Source organism: Mus caroli, unplaced genomic scaffold (assembly GCF_978045245.1).
Source record: "Mus caroli unplaced genomic scaffold, Mus_caroli_1 scaffold_4, whole genome shotgun sequence".
NCBI lineage: Eukaryota > Metazoa > Chordata > Mammalia > Rodentia > Muridae > Mus > Mus caroli.
Window position 1 is genome coordinate 69,576,367 of NW_028227259.1, and position 23,730 is coordinate 69,600,096.

The 23,730-nt window shown below is 45.9% G+C and overlaps 1 protein-coding gene across 15 annotated transcripts in view; it reads left to right on the forward strand.

Annotated features, from left to right (window-relative positions):
- The window catches only part of Limch1 (LIM and calponin homology domains 1), a 331,238-nt gene that overhangs the window by 302,365 nt on the left and 5,143 nt on the right, over nucleotides 1-23,730 (forward strand). For 3 of the 15 annotated variants that reach the window (XM_029477930.2, XM_029477937.2, XM_029477938.2), the window contains 12 exons: nucleotides 1,072-1,177; nucleotides 4,659-4,727; nucleotides 5,415-5,455; nucleotides 6,832-6,912; nucleotides 8,099-8,191; nucleotides 9,000-9,104; nucleotides 10,127-10,251; nucleotides 12,347-12,468; nucleotides 13,341-13,464; nucleotides 15,164-15,250; nucleotides 17,023-17,131; nucleotides 19,380-19,482. In XM_029477930.2, the coding sequence (XP_029333790.1) occupies nucleotides 1,072-1,177; nucleotides 4,659-4,727; nucleotides 5,415-5,455; nucleotides 6,832-6,912; nucleotides 8,099-8,191; nucleotides 9,000-9,104; nucleotides 10,127-10,251; nucleotides 12,347-12,468; nucleotides 13,341-13,464; nucleotides 15,164-15,250; nucleotides 17,023-17,131; nucleotides 19,380-19,482 (1,165 nt within the window). The remainder of the gene's footprint in view (nucleotides 1-1,071; nucleotides 1,178-4,658; nucleotides 4,728-5,414; nucleotides 5,456-6,831; nucleotides 6,913-8,098; nucleotides 8,192-8,999; nucleotides 9,105-10,126; nucleotides 10,252-12,346; nucleotides 12,469-13,340; nucleotides 13,465-15,163; nucleotides 15,251-17,022; nucleotides 17,132-19,379; nucleotides 19,483-23,730) is intronic. The other 12 variants (XM_029477932.2, XM_029477939.2, XM_085836743.1 and 9 more) reach the window with 5 other exon arrangements.

Here is a 23,730-nt window from a genome sequence, read left to right on the forward strand (position 1 = left end):
CTTTATGGGAGGGTGGAGTACTGTCTTTAGAATAATGTCATTGTCTGTGAGTTACTCCATTTCCTGACAAGTTCACCCAGGTATAACAACTAAAACTGAAGCCTAGAGTGGTGATGTGTGACTTTAACCTCAGCATGCAGGAGGCATAACTGGGTAGATAGTTCAAGGGTAGCCTGAATTACATAGTAAGTTATAGCCAGGGATGCATAGTACAGTCTTGTCAAAAAAAAAAAAAAAACAGGAAAGGAGAGGAGAGGAGAGAGAGAGAGAGAGAGAGAGAGAGAGAGAGAGAGAGAGAGAGAGAGAGAGGAAGAAGAAGAAGAAGAAGAAGAAGAAGAAGAAGAAGAAGAAGAAGAAGAAGAAGAAGAAGAAGAAGAAGAAGAGGAAGAAGAAGAAGAAGAAGAAGAAGAAGAAGAAGAAGAAGAAGAAGAAGAAGAAGAAGAAGAAGAAGAAGAAGAAGAAGAAGAAGAAAGAAGAAGAAGAAGAAAGAAGAAGAAGAAGAAGAAGAAGAAAGAAGAAGAAAGAAGGAAGGAAGGAGGAGGAGGAGAAGGAGAGAAGGAGGAGAGAAGGAGGAGAAGGAGAGAAGGAGGAGAAGGAGAGAGGGAGAAGGAGAGGGAGGAGAGGGAGAAAAGGAGAGGGAGAAAAGGAGAGGGAGAAAAGGAGAAGGAGAAAAGGAGAAGGAGAAAAGGAGGAGAAGGAGGAGGAGAAGAAGAAGGAGGAAGAGGAGGAGGAGGGGAGGGGGAGGAGGAGGAGAAGGAAGGACAGAGAGAGACAGGAAGAGAAAGGGAGGGAGAGAGGACAGAAGGAAGGGAGGGAGGGAGGAAAGGCTCCAACTGTCTTCTGAGGTTGAAGAAGAGTGTTAACTACATTTTCATCCCCTTATTTAATATCTAAGCAAAACTAACTACTCTATTGATTCATAAAAGTGTGAAAAGTCATTAGGAAAGAAAAAATTTTATTGTAAAATTAAATGTTTAAGTTTACTGACTTATTTAAATAGTCATGCTATAATCTCTGTGGTTTAATTGCTGGACACACTTCCTAATGTTTATGTCTGTTGCTGTGGTCCAGGTGGCAAAGCCAAAATCCCCAGAGCCAGAAGCAACCCTGACGTTTCCATTTCTCGACAAAATGCCTGAAACCAACCAACTACATTTGCCAAATCCCAGTTCTCAAGGTAAGGGGAGGTGGGTTCTCTTAGATCTTCATAGCCTGCTGGGCCCACCCGTGTTAAATACACTTCATGTGAAAAGCTGGCTGCATCCTTCATGTGATGTTCCCTTAGCTGTGTTGTTTACCAGAGTCTGTGAATTACAAATTTCAGACTGGAAAGCTGAGATGCATTTTCTGAATGGCATTGGGAATCCCAGCCACTGTGTCTACCCTGTAGCCAGGTATTGTGGGTAGAACAGAGTTTCAATATGTGTTGATAATTTCTTCACATTGGCTCCATCTTTCTTCATCCTCATGCTCCAAAACATGACAAGATAATTACAAATGAATTTTGTTTTTCAAAAAGCATATCTCATAATATTATATAAACACTTTATTTTTGTTCAACAGTATGTCTGGGTATACATAATGATGACTGAACTTATTCAAGCCAAAAGTTGACTCTTTGAAAAAAATCTTCATAATGAGAATATTTAATAGTTTTAAAAATGAGAAATAAAATACATGAACCATCAAAGATACATCTTCAGTATATGTGTAATCACATGCACACACTAAGGTTATGTTTTAATATGTTTAACATGTAACACACTTGGGTTGTATTTTAATGTGTTCAGTGTATTTGCCATATTTCAATGTTTGATATAATGTAGGCGAGTAGCTTCTAGAAATACGGGTGTTGAGGGCCTGTGAAGGTCTTCACGCTGTGCTTTTTCCCACTCTGTGGACCATAGGCAGGTGATGAACTCACCTTTTATTCTTTGAGAACCCAACTTCATGCCTTTATCCTCAGGGAAACCCAGATGCCCACGCCACTGCAAAAGACCCTTGGGAATGTGAACCAGGGAAGATGGCAGTGCAGGAATTCTTGCATCCTTGGCATTATTTCTCGAGGTGGGCAGACAGAGGCTTCACCAATTCAAGTCCTTTAGAAACAGCTAACGTAGGAGGCAGGACCATGAGGTTCCATGTGCTGCTATGTTAACATTTTCCCCCAGTGTCTTTTGTTAACATCTGTCAGAGGGCATGGCATGGAGCTCATTGTTTATGGTTTAGTATTCGTTCTTTTTTAAGGAGTGGGCAGCTACTTAGGGTCACCATGAATACCATCTGAGCTGATCTCTGTTAACTTTTGTTGATCATTTTTGGGCACCCATGTGCAAAACAAGGAACGTTTAGTAAGAAACTAAATGGTAGACACACTAATTGTCATTAGTCCCTTACTGTTGAAGCAAATTCTGTATGGCCTCCAAAGCATTGGCCCGGAGTTTTCAGGCTGACAGTCCTGAAAACGATGAGTGCAAATAAGATCTCACCACTGTGTCAACCACGTAGCCATGTTTAGACATTGTCATTACATTCTGTTTCTAGCACTTTATGACTATGTAAATAAGAGATATTGTTAGGATAGATATGTAAGCCACATCAACTAGTCTTGATACTTGATATATTTATATATCCCACAAGACATTCTGGTTTTGAGACATTGCTATCAAATTGAAGAAATTTACCTCATGTTTTTATCTGGGTTGAATAATTTAAAAATAAAATATCATAATACTGGAGTATCGTAAAGGCAGTTCCTCAAGGGAACGCTGGATTTGGCAGGCACTTGAGCTGTTATGATGTGTGGTCCATGAACACTGTGGTTTTAAGTGTGAGCACTGGAGAGAGAACACCTTCATGTTCTTGGCTCATCAAGTTCTTAGCTACATAGGCTTCCCTCCCAGGTTTCCCCAAGATCTATCTGCCTGTCACATACAAATAACTGCACTATGGTTTTTTAAGAGAATCGGATTTAGTTATTGAAGAATATTGGCAATAAGGGAGGGAGTATAGAGCCGAGTGCTAGGCATGAATAATAAACTCTTAAGTGTTTTCCTTTAAATAAAGAGAAGAGAGAAGAGAAGAGAAGAAGAGAATAGGAGGGGAGGGGAGGGGAGGGGAGGGGAAAGAAAGAAAGAAAGAAAGAAAGAAAGAAAGAAAGAAAGAAAGAAAGAAAGAAAGGAAGGAAGAAGGAAGGAAAGAAGGAAGGAAAGAGAGAGAGAAAGAGAGAAAAAGAAAGAAAGAAAGAAAGAAAGAAAGAAAGAAAGAAAGAAAGAAAGAAAGAAAGAAAGAAAGGAAGAAAGGAAGAAAGGAAAGAAAGAAGGAAGGAAGGAAGGAAGGAAGGAAGGAAGGAAGGAAGGAAGGGAGGGAAAGAAAGAAAAGAAAGAGAGAGGGGGAGGGAGGGAGGGAGGGAGGAAGGAAGCAAGCAAGCATTGACAAGACAGTGACAGGGTTTGAAGTAGACTGTGCCTAAACCCTCAGGACTGGCACCCGGCCCTGAGGGTCTGGTCCTTTAGACCTGACCAGAGGCTCAATCTGTACTTCCTGCGAGCTCACATGTCTAAGTGATGCTGTTATAGCAGCCCAGGAATCCCGACCTGCAAGCCACTGGCTTGAACTATTTATTTGAATGGTGTCTCAAGACATTGCACATGGACATGAAACGGACTGTCGTGCTTATTTAGACTCCACGAAGTGCCTGTCTTTCTGGAAGCCAGAGACCTCCAATAAACGTAGCCTCTGAAGGCATGCTTGTCTTCAGTTGGAGTGTGGTGAAAGAAGTCATGGGTTATGGCCCAGATACAAGAAGTCATTTAAGTGACTAGCATGAATTCCAGCCTTCCAGTCCAAAGGAACCAGAAGCCCTGGAACCGCACCTCGTAAATTCTCTCTCTTCCCCCAGAAGTTGGTGTCTCCCCAATTTCTTTAAAGCCATCTATTTATAGATGCTCACACAGGTCATTGCTGATCTGCCTGTCAACCTGAAAAAGGGTTCCACGGGTCCCCCGAAGCACACACGTGTGCATCAATACAGTCATTTAGCACTCCGGAACTACTTATAAACTACAGCTAGAGCTGACAGAGTTCCTTTGTCCAAGTTGTTTCTGTAAAACACGGGCTTTAGTCTGCTGTGTTCATTGCTCCGGGGATGGAAGTAGCAGAGCCTCACTGAGTAGGGAGCAAATGCTTGCCAGAAATTCTGTGCGCTTGGCACCTCCAGCAGACATGTGCTGTCTGGATGTTTGAAAGGAGGCAAGCCACAGACTTCCTCCTTTCATCAGTGTGGTGTGAAGCATGCCACAAGCCCACTACACATCTCTACAGCCTTATAGATTTTCCTAGAGTTGCTTCTACATAGCCTATTACTATGACATCTTGACCTTTAACTCTTAAAACAAAAATCTCCACTGAGAACAGGTGTAAAAGCTTTCACTCAGCACCCACAGAACAGGAACGCAGACTGGCCAGTTCCACTGCCCACAGTCCACGTCGTCAGGTTTTGTGTGTATTGTGGTAAGATGTTTTACATGTTAGGTTCTGAGACGGTCAGTCCCTGGGTCAACCCCAACTGACCCTTCCTCAACATGTGGGATGTGTTCTGCTCAGTTCTCACCCAGTTTCATGGATTTCTGTTTGTTCTATTTTGCCATCTGATCTAGAGCTGCCTGGCAGTGCCCCGCTGAGAGTTCAGAACTCTTGGCGACGGTCCCAGTTTTTCTCCCAGTCAGGTAAACAACATACCAGGTCACTGGCCTTTTCTTTATGTAAAAAATCCATGTTGGGGCAACCAATGTTGTTTGGCACTTGTCTTCCTTTCTGATTTTAGATCTTTTTTTTTTTTTTTTTTTAAAGAGAGATGCTTGTTTGTGACACACAGTTAGCAATGAGCTTGTTCCTTGACACCAGCACGTGTTGTACTAAAACCGGGAGGAATTCCACAGAACTTTATATTGATTTTAAGATGTCAGAGGAATACCACCATCGGTATCCACCTGGCTCTTTCTCCCCTTTAAAACTATGATTAGAAGCCACAAGTTTCTCTTGTTAACTGTGTTACAAGAGCTCTGTTCTTCCTGGATGACATCTGGCCTCTCTGTGTGGGACTTCTTCTCCATGTGAGACAGTGGAGGAACTCTGCTCCCTTTGCCAGAATGTGAGGTGTACTAAGAGCCGGCACTAATAGCTGTAGTCAAAGCTTCCTAGAGTCTAGTACCTAGCGCTTCCTGATGTGTTCCGTTCTTCATTCCTTTTGGTGATGGGCACAACCTTCTGCAGGCCTCTGCTTCATGGTGGTTTTCTAATACTGCCGAAGTTAACTTAACGTAGGAACTGCACTCAACCGAGAGGATCACGAGACCGCTACAGCCGGAAGCTACTCACACTGACGCCTCTTTTCTTTCTTTTATTCTGCATAGCGGATTCTCCAAGCAGTGAAAAGTCCCCTGGGAGCACACCTGTGAGTATTCCCTCTTAAAGAACAAAGCCGTGCCTTCGGAGTGACTTTAACTTGTATTTGATTTTCTTAGGGAGTACTCAACCAAAACTGAGATCCAATTTTTTTTTTATTTTGAAACAACAGTTTCATTAGATTGTAAGGATTATCATTCTGTATGAGGGAGTTCTCCTGCCTGGAAACAAAATGCTGGTCCCTTTGTATCTCCCTGAGTCCAGGTTTACTAGGACTGGGCTAATATTTATGATACTGGAGGTAGACCCTCTCTATTTAATCCTTTAATGTTCAGTGAGGTGCAAATAGCGCTCTTTCAGGGGAGTTGTGAGTATTAATTAAAATCATTATATAGCTGCCGCTATACAGTACCCGATATCGGCACGATCCTTCCCTCTCCAGTGAGCAGTCCAAGACGCTTACCATAGCCAGGAGCACTTAGTATCTACAGGCAAATTTTTCCCTTTGTGGCCATGTAGAATGGACCACATCTTGTCACATAGCCTTGGTATCTCCGGCCACACTTCAGAACTAGGAACCATACGTGAGGGGTTCAGTCATAAACCAGAACTGGTAATCCTGAGTTTCCTAGAAGCTTAGAATCCCAGAGTTTCTCCAAAGCTGGCGTCAGCACACAGTGCCTAAGAGGATGATTTAACACATTGACTTCTATCTTAAACTACATCTGCAGCAAGGATGTTGCAAAGTATTCATCCCTGGGTTGGGATGGAGAAGAAAAGGGGACTGCAAAGGGATACACTGTCACTTCCTGTTGGTGGAAAGTAGAATGTGTGAGAGAATCCATGGATTTAGAGAGAGAGAAAATTCACCTGTGCTTGTGTTTGTTCTCAGCCATGCTAATAACCTTCTCTACGAATTCTGCTTGTTCTCAGTCTTGGGTTTGAGTATTTACTGTGCTGGCCTCCAGGCTGGGGCTCCACTCATCTTGCTATGAGGTGATATTAGCCCACTTTAGGGAAAGCTGCCACAGGAAGCGATAGTGGATGCAGCGGATACTGGCTCTGAGATGCTGCATTTGTCCTGGCATTCGCCGGAATGAGCATGCACCCTGGGTATCTTGCTCAGGAGCACGGATGCTTCTAAGACATCCTTCTGGGAGACACGGAGCCAAGCCTTCTCATTCCCGTGGCTAACCACCACGTTTCCATGGCCCATAGGAGGCACAGAGGCGTAGAACTGAGTCTAAGTAAAAGCGTTAGGTTTGGGAAATGGTTTCTGCCACCAAAGAGGACATTTAAATGATGAGGCTTTGTTTCTCTGTCCCTTGGGTGCCATATTGAGGCTGTCTTCTTTCACCCTGGCCAGCCCTTGAGGACCTGCCTCAGTTAGTTCTGATCATGGGGTTGCTTTGTTTTCCTGAACAGTTTAAGTTCTGGGCATGGGACCCAGAAGAGGAGCGCCGGCGACAGGAGAAATGGCAGCAGGAGCAGGAACGTCTGCTGCAGGTAGGACTGACCTGCTGAGCTAGCTCCCTGTGCTCTGGAACTGAACCCTCATAATGTCTGCCGCCTTGAATAGATTTTAGCCCAGGTAACATGGAATCCAGTTCTTCTCAGAAACTCATGCATCTGTCAAGGCTTTGTGTGCAGGCAGCAGAGTCTTGTGCCTGATTCTTCCTGCCGTGGGGGAAGGAATCATGTCCATTAGTGCTTTAAGAACTTGTCTCTGAGCAGTGGTTAAGGGTCAGCCCATCTGCATGCATTACCTCCTCAGCCACCAAGTCCCAGTTCAAGAGGCAATGAGGATGAATTACCCCAAAGCTATTTGATAGCATTTGGGTAGAATAGAATTTGACATCAGCCTAATTCCTCCAATAGAATTATTGTCCCATTTTTTTCCCAGTGAAAGCTGATAATGATCAATTCTAGAAATAGAATTCTGAGAAGAAATGCAACATGCTCCCATTTGCCCCATATCCAAAGTGACCCAGTGATCTTCGAAACTGGCCCAACCTGTACACTCGGGATGTGCCAGGAACATGCGAATAGCCCATTTTTAGTTGAAGAAGTGAAGGTTCAGAGAGATCCGAGTAACTGTCTGATAACACACAGCAGAGAGGTGCAGAGCCTGGACCTGAGTCTGTACAGCTCTAAAACATATGCTGGTTCCGCCACACACCCAAACACTCACATAGAGAAATATTGTAAACCTCGTTAAATCCGGTGCTACCTGCCACTCTAGAACTGAACTGCAATGTGGATTATTCTACTTCTCCCTCTTATTTTGTTCTAACCTTTTTGCCCTGATTCCCACGGTAAGAGAGAACAGGATGTGAAGCTGGGCCATAAAACCTCAGAGCCCCACCCGAGTGATTTACTTCCTCTATGGGAGCTCTCCATCCTCCAGACTTCCAAGCCTTCCTAAACAGCTCCTCTAACCAGAGCCAAATGTCCAAATGCAGGAGCCAACGGGGGACATCTCTCATTCAAACCACCACATGTACCTAACATGAATACCTAAGACCCAAGAGTAGGTTTCTTTTGGGCGGTACAGATGCTTTAGACTCCAAATGGTCTCTCGTGGAGAATGTCTTGCAACACACTGTGCATGGTACCTTAGAAGAGGGGGAAAAACTTCCCAATGATGGATGCAGTGCTCACTCCCAAATGTCCTTTGCCCATCCCCCAACAGGAGAGGTATCAGAAGGAGCAAGACAAGCTGAAGGAGGAGTGGGAAAAGGCCCAGAAGGAGGTCGAAGAAGAAGAACGCAGATACTACGAGGAGGTACGAAGCTCCCAGGGGGAATGGGAATTTGTCAGCGTGGTTCTTCAATGTCTAGCACCACCCTTGGTTGTAACACGTGCGAGCACATGGCTGTGTCTGACTCTGTACCCACAGCAGGGTCTCATCACTCTCTTTAAGAGGATCACGTTGTCTGCATTCTAACAGACCATGGTAACCCACCCCCACTACGGGATTGAACCGCGTTCAAGAAACCACTGTCATCACAGCTGCTCCCCAGTCCAGATCTGACTCCTGATCTGTCTTAGAAAACATTGAGGACAGCAACGTGTTTATTTGTGTGTGCGCACTTACTTGCAGCAAGTGTGTTTGGTAGTAATGAATTCGTTTTTATAGGGTAATTTTGGCACTGAAACGAAATCCATGCTTACTGCTGGCTACATTTACTACACCGTGGTAGAGGAATTTGTGGAGAAAATTTGCATCCTGTTTAATGTTTTTAGCAATAGCAACAAACAGGCCATGGTACAGAATTTGGAGGCGGAGATCTGAAGCGTCTGTTGTCTAAAATTCTTTTGTGACTGATGTTGTTGGGAACTTTACCATCAACGATAACTTGTTAACTGATCTGCTCCACGGTAGTTTTTCTTGACTGTGCTCTTTTCTAACACTAATTAAGCCTTTTCAATTCAATACGGAGTTCTAAACAACTACCCGCTTGGTGTTATTTAATTTGTATGCTCTGGAAAAATAACATTTCCCCTGGAGTTCCTTAATGTATTTTTTTCTCCTGACAGATTTTTGTTTTTAATTGTTTTCCCCATCTCATTTATTCCTGTCTTTGCTGTAGGAGCGTAAGATAATTGAAGACACGGTGGTTCCATTCACTATTTCCTCAAGCTCTGCAGACCAACTGTCTACGTCCTTGTCTGTAACTGAAGGCAGCGGGACAAGGGTAAGGTCACTGATGAAAACCAATTTGTGACATAAATAACAGAATCTAGGTTTTCCCATCACATTTAGTAGCTTCAAACCAGCATGGGCGGTTCCTCCAGAGCCATCAGCTCCTACGAGGCCATTTCAGCCAGCATGCTGGTACCACCACCAAACCCTGCTCCTCCCCAGCAGAGCAGAAATAGCCATTTCCCTGGACAGATCTTCCCAGACAGGCTAACAAGATCTCCAGTAGTAAAGCCATGTGTGGAACTCTCTCTCTCTGCCTGGCTTATGGATCACACTTCCCTTCCACAGCCACTGCCCCTCCCCCAAGTGCTCCTCCCCTCCCCACGTGCCAGTCCCCATCATGCCGGGCCAGAATTCCTCTGCATTTTTTTTAGCAGCAGCAGACACGCCCACTGTACATTTCCACCAGCTGCCACAAAACTAGGTGCTTACCCCCCAAATTCCACATGAACTTGACATGTCTTTGAGGGTGGCAAGACCCTGTAAAGGCTGATTGGTCCCCTCATCCCCCAGGTAAGGTGGTGGAGGGACATACTAAATAGAAACATGCCAAGACTTGCAGAGGGAAATAAAGAATTGATACCAGAGTCCCTTTGTCCAGAAGTAAGCAGTCCCATGATCTCATTTTGTTGGGAAAGGGGGTTCCTAACCAGTCCCTTTTGTGATAATTTTCAGAAAGCTCTCAATTGCACATTTATTCTGAGTATTTGGAAATCATTGAACTCTGTTGGGTTAGAAGACTGTTCTTTGAAGTGTAGGCAGGAGGATTGATAAAACAGGGTTGGGGCCGCTATGAGGAGAGCCTGCTACATGCATGTACACAAGCTCACAGTGGCTCCCACCCACTTGTGCAGAAAGCACATGTTAATAACGTCTTTAAAATGTAGAGCAAAACACAAAACTTGTATTATCAAGGAAAGGAAAGGGAATGGGCTTTAGGTATCCCATGGTCAAACTTGAAAGTCATCTAGTGCGTTTAAATTATATTCAAAATGATCCCACTTTTTCCATCAGAATAAGATGGTCTTGGAAAACTGCCCAGACAAAGAAAATGAGAGAAGACAGAAGACGCCTTTCCAGGAGAATGACAGTGATTCATTGCTCAAAACTAGAGAAGGTGGTCTGCCAGAGGAGCAGAGGTAAGTGCCCTCCCAGGCTGTCCATGAGCTCAAAGCTGGGCTCTGTCGTTCACTCCCAGGAGGGCGGTCTTACTGCTTTAAAAGGATGGCTCTAACAATGCATCCCACGTTGTTTAAACATACTGTGTCAAGCCGGGCATGGTGGTGCATGCCTTTAATCCCAGCACTCGGGAGGCAGAGGCAGGCAGATTTCTGAGTTAGAGGCAAGCCTGGTCTACAAAGTGAGTTCCAGGGCAGCCAGGGCTATACAGAGAAACCCTGTCTTGAAAAACCAAAATAAATAAGTAAATAAAATAAACAGACTGTGTCGGCTCTGAAGCCAGCATCCTTGGGTTCTTGAGTATGTACAGCCTTATTTTTAAATAGGTGAGGCCAGGTGTGGTGACAGAAGTGGCCAAAGGCGTCATAAATCTGAGGCTATCCTCTGGTATATACTAAAAGTATATCTCCAAAAAAAGTAATTAATTTTAAGAGACAGAGAGATGGGTGAGAGGGTCCAGGCACTTGCTGGTGAAGCCTACAACCTGAGTCCAGTCCCTCAGAAACCACATAAACGTAGAAGGCCAGACCCCACTCCATAGAGTCAGACTCTGCCCTCTGCATGCACGTTATGACATGTGCGCACACACACTGTACACATACATAAGCACATAAACAAATTTAAATGTTTTAATAATAAAGTTTCAAAAAATTAAAAGAGGAGACCCGTTTTAAATAAAGAAAGTAGTATAAATCATTTTGGAAGCTCATTGTTGACCCAAAGCCCAAAGCTTCCAGAAGTACAGAATGTGTCAAATGGAAAAGAAATTGAAACAAGGTCTGAGGTCCCACCTACCTTGGTTTCACTGTGGATCTAAACTTGGCTGCGGGCGTCCTTGCTGGGGTGAGTACAAAGGGTTAGCCACTTGTCAGAACTGTTGTGGGTAGTCACTTCACATGTGGACTCTAGATAGCCCATGGGAGATCTGAAAATGAATCCAGAAACCCCAGAGTATCTCAGACTGGAGCAGACTCTGGGCTATAGGTTATCACCATTACCCATGCCTAATCTGGAAGGAACCTATAGGAAGCCCAGGAAGCTGGCAGCTGTCTGCTATCAGCATCCTCCTTAAGAAACAGATGCTTGCCTCGGGTGAGAGATCCCAGACAGGTATCAGCAGGGATACATGCACCTGTAACATGCTGACAGCATCCCAGAGGGACCCTGAGATGAGAAAGGCTATCGCGGTGTCCTAGGCTGGTCAAGGAGAAGGGTTGGCTGGGAGCAGGGTTCTGGTGAGGGTTTGCATGGAGGGAGCCTCTAGAATCAGACACTGAGCACCAAGTCTGTCAGGGCACAGTCTCCAGGCAACACTGCCTCAGAGTCTGGGAAGTGGGAACTATTAGTCGGGAAGATTCGAAGGAGCCCTAAAAGCACTTCGTGTGCATTTTTGCTAGCTCTTCAGACAGGCTTTGCCTGTGGGTTTGCTGTTTGGTTTCTTCAGACTGGTCTCATTGTCACCAGAAACTTTCTTTTCATCTCCTTAAATCTCCTTAAATCACTCCTTTCTTTGCACACAGAAACCACCCAAAGGCTTGGAGATCCCATGTGGCCCCAGTTATTTGCTTATTTATCTATTTATTTGGAGACAGTGCATCGCTGTGCAGCCAAGGCTGGCCTTGAACTCACTGGGTAGCCCCACCTGGCCCTGTGGTCCTTCTACCTCTGCAGAAGTGCTGAGATTATAGGTGTGCTTCACTGTGCCTGACTTCCACATGATAGCTACCTAGTGTAATTGTTCTCTTGTGGAACTCTGGGAGCTTTAGATGAGCCCCCTAGAGGTGATTAGCTCAGAGAGCCTGGTGGGCAGAGAGGACCTCAGACATGATTATTTCCTGAATGTATTCAGTTGATGGGAACTAAAAATGCGTAGTATTCCGTAATGGTTTTAGATAGAGTTTAAAATAAACAGAGTAACAGTCTATTTCTTTTCCTTAGATTATAATTGCTAGCCCCATGTCCTCAGGTAGAGAAACAGTAATTTTAATCCAGTTGTTTTTATCTCTGCTCTGAAGTTTTTGAGGTTTTTTGTTTGTTTTGTTTTGTTTTTAACAGCCTAACTCCAAGTCCCTCGGCTAACCCTGAAAACTCTGTGTCAAAAGGAATCCATCAGGACCCACAGCCAGAGGCAGAGGCTGGGGCCCCACACTGTGGTACGAACCCACAGCCAGCTCAGGGTAAGAATGAAGAGATAAATCCTAATATTTAAGTTACTGTCAACACTTCACACTGTCCCGAACTGACCTCTGGTGGTCGCAAATGTCTCCCTTAGGGCCCCTTACCTCTAGCTTCTGTTAACTATATAACACATAAACTCCTGCCATGAGATCAGACTCAGCACACTGTCATTGGGGTCTGGGTGAGACCAGAGCAGGTATTAGCATTTTAAAAAATAAAAACTATGGCTGGTGAGGTGACTCAGTGAGCAGAGAGCCTGAGGGCCTGAGTTCAAAGACTCGTGTAATGGAAAGTAAGAAGCAGGTCCCAAAAGTTGACCTACACACACACACACATGTACACACCTGCATGTGCTCCTTCCTCACAATAAATCAATGTAATTTTTCAAAATTTAAAGGAAGGGGCTGGAGAGATGGTTCATTGGTCAAGAGCAGTGGCTACCCTCTCAGAAGACCCAGGTTCGATTCCCAGGACTTCTATGTCAGCTCACAATTGTCAATAACTTCAGGTCCAGGGAGCTATGACGCCCTCTTACGGCCTTCATGGACACTGCATGCATGAGGGTCACAAACATACATGAAGGCAAAACACCGACATACAAAATAACAATTTCCTTAAATCAAAGGGAGACTTTGAAAAAATTTAAGATTAAAAAAAAATCATCAACAGTTCATTCTTCCAATTTCCCAGTTCCACCATAACATAATCCTCCCTCCACCCCAACAACTCCTCTTGTGGAGTAGACTCTGCCAAGCCGGACGGAGATGCACGTGCAACGCAGCCCACGCAGAATTACTGTTAAGGACCAGGGGCATCGGCTCTTTAAAAGGAAAGTTAAAATGAACACGTTTTGTTCCTTCCTTGGTCTCAGATCCACCTTGGAATCAACAGATGCTAAACCCACCAACATCCACGTCGGAAGATGTGAAGCCCAAAACCTTGGCCCTGGAGAAAACCGTCAATCATCAGATGGAGTCTCCGGGGGAAAGGCGGAAGTGAGTAAACTGATAAAATGGACGTGGGGTTGGTTTATTTATTTATTCATTAATGTATTGACTTAAGTGGGAAGAGGTGTGGGACGGTAAGACGGCAGCTGCATCTTTGTGCTTTGTCTCCATTATGCTTAAACCTGTTCCTCTCAGGGAGCCTTCCCAACAATCCTATGAGGTTGATAATCTCGGTTTACAATGAACAGTTCAGGGAAGTTAACATATCTCACCCTCAGAATTGGACTGGTTAAATATTAGAGGACTCCACAAACAGCTTCACAGCAAGGCCACAGCGGAGGCACGCAATCGCACTTCCAAAATCCTGGCATGCGTCTTTATCTGAATCTCATCCCGCCTGAATCTGGACTGTGGGCTCAGATTTTGTCGCTGCCACTCACACAGGACCTTAAGCAACTGTCTTAGGTTTTGTTTTCCTGCCTTAGTTTCCCCATTATCCAGTGGGGATGAGCCTGGTACCTTCTTCACAGACTGCCCGGCCTGGCAGATCACCAACACTGCAGTGTGAGCCCCATGGTGGCCTGTAGCTTTTCTCCCTTCTCAGCACCATGCAGAACTGATGCTCCCTCCCTCCTTTGTCTCAGACGGCTTCCATGTTCATGGCTGTGTACCTGTGGCTCCAGAATCGACAGGAGCTTCAGATCAACTAGATGGGATTGCTTGTATTAGATATTGCAGGGATTTTCAGTCTTTTTTTTTCCTCTTAAGCCATGGAGCTAACATTTTGGAAATGGGACTTTTGAAGAAGACAAGCGCCACCTGAGAGGGAGGCTGGGTGGTATGGGCTCGAGGGATCTCACGGCTCATCAAGCAGCCAGGAGACAAGAGCGACTCTGTCTGTCTCTGTGTTCTAGTTTTCCTTTCCTTGCACTTTTCTCTGTCCTAACTATTTCTTCACCCATGAAATAAGCTTTTCAAAGCTGACGACCTGATCCCACATAGGTCTCCTAAGCAGCCTACGCCTGCATGTCATACTGGCAACACCAAATTAGGGCCCTTCTGATTTCTTATGGCCTAATGAGAGTTAAACAGTCTCAAAGGTATTCCTTGCAGGCCTCTACGGCAGGGACTGTGACTTCCTCTAAGATTGGCCCTGTTAGCTCGAGTAGCCATGCGAATCTATCTGTGTGATATTTTTTATGAGATCTTTACCATAAACTGACTTAAAAAAAAATCTCCCCTGAACTTCTGAGCTGCCCTTAAGAGTTTGCCCTGGATCTTTAGTCATCTTTCTGTCCCACTAGACCTGTGGTTTTCACATAAAACTCAGTGTGCAAAAGCAGCTCTGCCAATGGTGTAAATAACACGCAGTGAAGAAGAAACCACCGGAGTTCTCCTGCCTAAGCAGCAGGGCCTGTGTGGTTTTCATTTATGCACGTGTGCATTCCTTCTAGACACAATTACTAGTTTTGCTCCAAAGCGAAAATAAATAACAACCAACCATGGTAGCACGTGTTCATAACCCCACCCTTGAGGGGCTGAGCCAGGAGGAACACTAAGTTTGAGACCAACCTGGGCCCCATAGTAAGACCTTGTCTCAAATGAGCAAAGATGTCAGCAGGGGAATCCTTTGTGGTCTTTTTGTTGTTTCTGTTTCTGTTTCTGTTTTTGTTTTAAGCTAAAATGTCTTTTTTACCGTGGCTTCTGTTGACTTTCCTTAACTGTGGGTTCCTTTACCGTGTTACAGGAAAAACCCTCGAGAGAACTTCCAGGCTGGGCCCCTGTCCCCGTGCCCTCCCACCCCTCCCGGCCAGTCTCCAAACAGGTACACGAGGTCAGCAGGCCTCTCTGAGGCTGTTTTGTGGTCCTGCACTCAATGGGCGTAATTTTGGCCATATCAGTGCTTGTCGATTGACGCTGGCCCACACCCCTTCCCCACACACACAGAGGGAGGAGCTAAAAGAGCATCTCTCTGCCTGCAGATTCATCAGCCCGGGGTAGAAAAAGTCAGATGTGTGGTGCTGGCTATGGCCATTAGGTCTTAATGACATTGTGTGGAACCTCTAATCTAATAATAAAGTGCTCCAGACAGCTGCTGGGCTCCTGCTGCAGTGCCTCTGCCTCCAAGACTCCCAACCCTTAGAGGGCTGCTGGCTCCTCCAGAGAACCAGGGTGAGGCTGGGAAACAAAACCCCCGTTCTCTGCTTCAAGCTCTCCCTGGATCGCTCACCATAGCCCTGGACATTAGTCGGTCCCCACTATATCTTTAAAAGCTGCCCAAGTGTCCGTCTGTCACAGGCACAGATGACTGGGGACTTGGTGGTTTTCATTGATAGATTTCTTTTCATGGCTAGAGTGTGACATCATCTCTAAGGTTTGATGAGGACAGCTCTTCCTCCTCTGGATGTCTGCCCTTCTGTTTCCTCTGTTGGCTTTGTTCTCCTGTAGCTTGCAGATGGACGCATGCTTGTAAACTTCTCCTAGAGCTTTGCAGCCGTGGGCACCGTGGGGAGCTGATCTTACAGAAGCTGCAAAGCTTCTAAGAGAGGACAGCCCTGCAGTGGTACCTGTAGTGGCAGGTAGACAGTGTCCAGGGCTGTAGGTGGCGGAAGGAGGTGGGTTCAGTTCCAGGAGTTGGCAATACAGATAGAAAAGAAGTACCTATCTTTGCAGGCTCTGTGTCTGTTCTGGAGCACATGGTAGGGGGCTGGCCAGCCCTCTCCTTTTGTAGGTAGAAGGGAGACCTAAACAGAGCATTCTGCAGTGTTCCATGAACTCAGGGCAGAGCAGGAACCGTATCCCTGAAGCCTCCACAAGGCAGCCTCCTCTCCTATATCACAGTGGACTCTTTGTAAAAAGGAAAGGCCTTAGCAGGCCAATGCACCTTTAATGGGAACTGCTTGTACTAGCTTGTTTTGTGTGTCAACTTGACACGAGCTAGAGAGAAAGGAGCCTCGGGTGAGGAAATGCCTCCATGAGATCCAGCTAGAAGGCCTTTTCTCAATTAATGAGGAAGGACCCAGCACATTGTGGGTGGTGCCATCCTGGGCTGGCAGTCCTGTAAGAAAGCAGCCTGAGTAAGCCATGAGGAGCCAGCCAGTGAGCAGCATCCTCCCATGGCCTCTGCATCAGCTCCTGCCTCCAGGTTCCTGCCCTGCTTAGGTACCTGTCCTGACTCTCTCCAATGATGGACTATGATCTGGAAGTGTCAGCCAAATAAACCCTTCCCTCCCCAGTTTGCTTTTGGGACATGGTGTGTCATCATGCCATGCAGCAATAGAAACCCTCACTAAGACATTGCTGAAGCCACCTCAGAACCTTGGTAAAGCTAAATCTTCATGTCATTAGGACTTCCTTAAACATGAGACATGTATGTTGAGTCATCTCAGCATGCCCCAGACACAGCAGATTAGCACCATGTGATGACCTGTCACCTTCAGCTTGCTGGCTCTGCTTAAATGTGTATCCACTGTCAGTTTGATGGTTCTCATTTTATTAATGGTTTATTAAAAATCCATGTTGCCATTTTTGCATGCGGCTGCCTGTGGTGCGAGCCAAGGCTCTCATTTCTCATTGTACTCACTGTGCCTCCCTCCCACACCCCAGGTCTATAAGCGGGAAGAAGCTGTGCTCCTCCTGCGGGCTCACTTTGGGTAAAGGCGCCGCGATGATCATCGAGACCCTGAATCTCTACTTTCACATTCAGTGTTTCAGGGTATGTATGTACTCAGTGCTCTCTGCTCTAAGCTGATGTCAGGATTCGGGTCTTGTCCTGTGCAGAGAAACCCCTCCTGTAACCTTACATCCTCTCCCTGCGCATAGTAGACAGATGTGTGGGTCAAGTCCAGCTTTAAGGATGCAGCTCTCTGACCCTGGGTCCCTCTGGGAGGAAAAGATCCTCCTAGAAGAAGAAAACCAGATCTGTGCAGTTTGTCTTTCCAGATACTTTCTGTTGCTAAAAGCAGACATTGTAACAAGAAGTTGCAACTGGATGCTGGAAGACAATGGGGCTTCTGAGCCTTGTAGGCCTTAAGGATTTATCTAAAGCATCTTTGTTGCTCTTGCAGTCTTATGACTTTTATGTGATGGGGTTTCAGACATTTGCCCTAATAGAATATTTTCCACCCCATAAGTGACCATGGCTAGCTGTCAGATTTCAGTTCTCACACTGAGCCTGTCTGAGACTTTGGGATGATGGCTCCCTCTGAGAAGCCCAGGGCTCATCTGCCCTGTATTAAGTCTGTTGGCTCGCCCCTATTGTTCCTTGGTGTGTTTTGTTTTGTTTGAAACAAGGTCTCACCATGTAGCCCAGACTGCCCTCAATCCTCTTGAAGTTGTTCTGCCTTAGTCTCCTGGTGCTGAGGTCACTACCGTGTGCCACCACGCCAGCTCTCCTGCTACAGGCGGGCTGTTACACTTGGTTTACTGTCAGGTGAATGAATCATAAATCGGTATATCCCAGCCTCTCTTCCTACTCATGAGCACCTTTCAAGTGAATATCATTGATTTTTGAAGCCAAACTGTCTATTTCTGGATCTGAGTCATCATTTTCTCTGCATGATGCAGATACATTTTTTTTTATTAGAATTTCTATTCTCTTTCTCATTGGTAGCTTCCTTGGCTATGACATCAACTTGTATGAGATTAAAATAACTCACTTTGCCCCTAATCTAAGCAACAGTCAATGAAATTCACAAATCAGACAAAACAGAGTGAAATACAGTTTCTACCATTTGCCTAATGTATTCCTGTGGCCCAGCTAGTCTTTTTTAAAATTTATTTATTTACATTCCAGATGTTGTCTCCCCTCTTCCCAGACCCCTCCAAGAGTTCTTCACCCCATCCCCACTCCCTTTTGCCTCCAAGAGGGTGCTTCCTCACTCACCTCCATCACCCACCGACCCTCCCCATCTCACCCCCCAACATCCCCCTTCCCTGGAGCATCAAGTCTCTACAGAATCCGACACATCCTCTCTCACTGAGACCAGACAAGGCAGTCCTCTGCTACCTATGTGCCAGGGGCCATGGACCAGCCCATGTATGCTCTTTGACTGGTGGCTCAGTCTCTGGGAGCTAGTCTCAGAGCATGACTTAGAGGCTGGTCTGGTCCCTCTGGAAGGGGCTGGCACCGAGCTGAATGCCACCTCTCCCCCAGTACCACCTTCTCTGTGGCAAATGCCTCCCTCCTACATTTCCCTTCTGCTCTCAAACCACTCGGCTAATAAGGGTTCCATCCCCAGGGAATTTGTTACCCTTGACAGTGGCAGTGCACCTCTATAAAGTGGGACAGCACTGTGGCATGCGTTCCGTAGCAATTCTCAGGTGGAGTGGCCTGAAGAGCCTTAAGAGACCATTGGCAGTCAAGTTAGTGTCTCTCAGCCTGTGTCCTCTGTAAAATACAAGGAGTTAAGATAAAATGCTCAAAACATATTTTCCTTTTACCATGAATTTGGCTTATGGCACCATAGCTAACCCACAGTAGATGCTCAGTGAACATGGAGATTGTCGGTGTATCCCTGTTTGGCTCACATGAGCAGTCCTTAGTTACTGCTCTGTTGCTATGAAGAGACACTATGACCAAGGCAACTCTTAAACAAGGAAAGGCATTTGATTTGGAGCTCACAGTCCCAGGAGGGTGTGGAGCCCATGATCATCATGGCAGGAAGCAGACAGGCATGGGAATGGAGCATTAGCTGAGTCCTCTATATCCTGAACCACGGGCAGAGCAAAGCTCTGGGCCTGCTGTGGGCTTCTAAAACCTCAACGCCCACACCCATCGACACACCTCCTCCAACAAGGCCACACCTCCTAATCGTTCCCAGACAGTTCCACAACCGGGGACTGAACATGCAAACCAACGAGCCTAAAGGGCCACTCTCACTGAAACCACCACAAGCAGTCACCAGCACGCTGTACACATACTACACCATTCATCTTCTAACTCCTGTGCCTTCTCTCCCTAGTGTGGCATCTGTAAAGGACAGCTCGGAGACGCAGTAAGCGGGACAGACGTCAGGATTCGCAATGGTCTCCTAAACTGTACTGACTGCTACATGCGATCCAGAAGTGAGTATGGACAGATCCCCCTCCCGCCCCTGTAATCAGGTATTTTCTCCCTCCAGTTGACATTCCTACCCCTGGAAAAAGGATTCGTAGGATGGCTGTCAAAGAAAACACAAAGCCAACAACCAGCTGCTTCTTGCAGGAAGTTCCTGCTCCCTGTGGGCAAATGATTCTTATGAAGGAGTGCATGAGCACATAAAACCATAGGCCAGGTTTGAGATGGACTCTGCCTGAGATCACTCACCTTGTGGAGGCAGAGGAAGGGTTAGGGTCTGCAGAACTGTCCCTCAGCCAAGCCTGTCTGCAAAGGGCCAGCACCTGCTGGAGGTGGAGGAATGTGGAGAGTGGCTGCCCAGGGTGTGAGAAGTGTGTGCCCACTCTACCATGGCAGTGCCCTTCAGGAGTTTTTGTAGCAGAATGTGGTTTTGTTCTGAAAACTTGGAAATTCATTGAGACACAAAGTAATGGCTCCTGCCAGCAACTTCCATACCTTAGCACACAATAAAATCTGTTGGTTTGTTTTTATTTATATCCCTCCCAGTCCCCCCGCCCCCCACAGAGTTCCCCTTTCACCTCTGAGATGCTGGGCCCTCCTAGGGATCCCCACACCCTGGCACATCAAGTCTCTGGCAGATTAGGTGCATCCTCTTCCACTGAGGCCAGACAAGGCAGCCCTGTTGGGGGACAGAGACCACAGTCAGGCTACAGCTTTAGGGAAAGCCTCCATTCCAGCTGTTGGGGGACTCACATGGAAACTGAGCTGCACGTCTGATACATATGTGCCAGGGACCTCAGTGTATGATCTTTGGTTGGTGGCTCAGTCTCTGAGAGCTTCCAGGGTTTCAGGTGAGTTGACTCTGCTGGTCTTCCTGTGGGGTTCCATTGCCCTTCAAGGATTTCAGTCCTTCCCCCAACTCTTCCATAAGAGATCCCAACCTCCATCCACGGTTTGGCTGTGGTATCTGCATTTGTTTCAGTCTGCTGCTGCTGCTGCTGAATAGAGCCTCTCAGAGGGCAGCCATGCTAGACTCCTGTCTGCAAGCATAACAGAGTAGCATTGATAATGTCAGAGACTGGTGCTTGCCCATGGGATGGGTCTCAAGTTAGTCTGGTTATTGGTTGGCTGTTCCTTCAGACTCTGCTCCTGCTTTGTCCCTGACTTTATTTTAGACAGGACAAATTTTGGGTCAAAAATTTTGTGGATAGATTGGCTTCCTTATCCCTCCACTGGGGGGGGGGGGGTCCGCCTGGCTACAGGAGGTGACCTCTTCAGGTTCCGCGTCCCCACTGTTAGGCATCTCAGCTAAGGTCACCGGCATTGAGCCTCCCCCAGTCATAATAAGATCTTAAAAGCTGACTGGCTGTGGAGACTTTCTGCCCCCACCCTCCTCAAGACGGTGCATGTTTTATTTAGAGCCACCAGAGGGCGCTGCTGTCCAACTGTTCAGACAGTTTGAAACTGGCTGGTGGCAAGCTGGGTGGTAATTAAGTAGAATATTTTTGCAGTGAAGAGAGACCCCAACAGCTTGAGACCTTTTAATGAACGTGCACGAGTTATATTGATGAAATGGAGTCTGAAATTCAAAAATATTATTTGTCAAAGTAAGTGAAGAATTGTATTGCTGACTTCTAGATCGGAGATTAAGAATAAAAAAACAAAATTAATTTGTTTTCAGTACATTAGAGAACATTGAGAAATACATGCCTGTCAATAAAATGAGGCAAAACAAAAGTCAAATGCAGGTTGTTTGGGTCTATGACAAACCTTTGAGGTCATAGAGTTCCAGTTGAAGCTATTGTCCAGTGATGGATGGGTCAAGAATGTCATAGATGGCACATGGCATTAATTGTTAAACCTTGTATCCTATATGAAGTGTATAAATAGTATTTATACACCTCAAAAATATGCATGTCTAAATACACAGATACATACATACACGTGTAATGTGTAATAATTGTATTTTTTGAACTGGGCTTTTGTGTGTTTAGTTTTTGTGTTTTAGGAAGAGAAAATAAGAGCCTTTCTCCCAGGTTTCAGAGTGATCTTCCCTCTATCGTTCTTTTTTTTTAAAAAAAAAGATTTATTTATTTATTTATTATATGTAAGTACACAGTAGCTATCTTCAGACACTTTTTCTTCTCTCTCTCGGGCCCGCTCGCTCCAACCCCAAAATTAATTAATTAATTAACTAAATGTAAGTACACTGTAGCTGTCTTCAGACACCCCAGAAGAGGGCATCAGATCTCATCGCGGATGGTGGTGAGCCACCATTGGTTGCTGGGATTTGAACTCAGGACCTTCAGAAGAGCTCTTAACCACTGAACCATCTCTCTAGCCCTCCCTCTATCATTCTTATAAGTCACACTTTCTTCTCAACCCCATCCAGCAGCTACATGGGAATCACGGTCCCAGGAGGGCACTGTTAGAACAAGGGAAGGGACTGTCAGGCAGCTGTAGGAACCACTGTAGATGTATGTATGGCTCTACCAGGGTCTACAGAGCATGCTCAGAAGATGCGGGCAAGCCTGAACACCCCACGGGGCACAGTGGCCTGTTTCCATCCAGACTTTGGTTTCTGGCTAGGATCTTCTGTTATACATGCAAATAAATGTAAAGGGGCTGAAACTGTCTTTAATTCCAACTAAAAACAAGAGCCAGAGAGTTCCTGGAATAGTTCCTATAATAAGAAAGCTATTTGAAGGCAGACTATACACATATTTTTTTTTTGCTTATGATAGATTTTTTTCTTTTATTAGCACATATTCTTTGTGCCATTTTCATACATGTATATCCCATACCTTCATCATTTCTAAACACACATGCACATGCATGTACACATACACACAGGGAGCCATTACCTTTTCTCAAAATATAATATTTTACTTGTGCTTTTCAGAAGGTTAAGAAATACCAAGAAGAAAGCAAAGGGTCCCAATTGTTTTCTGCTCACTGTCTCTGCCACCGTGCCCTCTGTTACATTCAATAGAGTAGCCAAGTAAATAGACATTAGAGTTCTGTAAGGCTGGAGATTTTGAATTGTTCAGAAGCATCCTAAGCTGAGATCAACATCTCCCTGAGGTCATGCTTTTCCTGTGGTTTCTTTAGGCAGGGGTGGAATGGATGTTTATATATTGTGCACACACTTGCCCATGAGATGCACCAACTGCAGATGTGTTGGGATTCATTTCACAGGGTGATTGGGCTCCGTACAGAGTTTTTAGTCTAGCTGTGTCCACCTTAACACCTTGTCAGTGCTGGCTTGTTCTTTCTCCTGAGTGGACACTCCACTCATTTCCAGTCTTTGTTTGAATGGTGGTATTTGTCAGCTACTCCTGTGAACATCCTTGCATGTTCTGGATGAACACGTGAAGTCATCTCCGGTGGGGAGATGCCGAGCAAGAGCAGTGCTGTATTAATAGGTCTGAGCCTTGCCAGCCTCTTCCTTCTTTCTGCTGATACCAACGGTGCAGATCATCATCTCTTAACATTTTACCCCTGGGCTGTGGGCGCAGCTCAGGGCAAAGCATTTCATTAGTGTGCACGAGAACCGGGGGGGGGGGGGGGGCTCCACTCTGAGTACTAACAAACAAACAAACAAACACCCATTCTGCTAGTTAGGGAGAAACTCTATTGCCTAGGTATGTAGCAGAGTGGGTGCGGTGTGGAGTAAATATGTGTGCACCTGTATACATACAGATGTGTGCGTGGGGACTATCAGTCAACAGCAGATGTCTTTCCACAGTCACTCTTCACTCTGTGTGTGTGTGTGTGTGTGTGTGTGTGTGTGTGCACACGTGCGCATGCGCGCATTTCCTTTCCTGGTTTCTCCTCCAAAAAAACCCCATTCCCTCCCCCTCCCCCTGCTCTCCAGCCCACCCACTCCCACTTCCTGGTCCTGGCATTCCCCTACACTGGGGCATAGAGCAATTACAGGACCAAGGGCCTCTCCTCCCACTGATGCCCAACAAAGCTATTCTCTACTACATATGCAGCTGGAGCCATGGGTCCCACCATGTGTACTCTTTGGTTGGTGGTTTAGTCCCTGGGAACTCTGGGGGTACTGGTTAGTTCATATTGTTGTTCTTCCTATGGGACTGCAAGCCCCTTCAGCTCCTTGGGTCCTTTCTCTTAACTCCTCCATTGTGGACCCTGTGCTCAGTCCAGTGGTTGACTGAGAGCCTCCATCTCTGTATTTGTCAGACTCTGGCAGAGCCTCTCAGGAGACAGCTGTATTAGGCTACTGTCAGCAA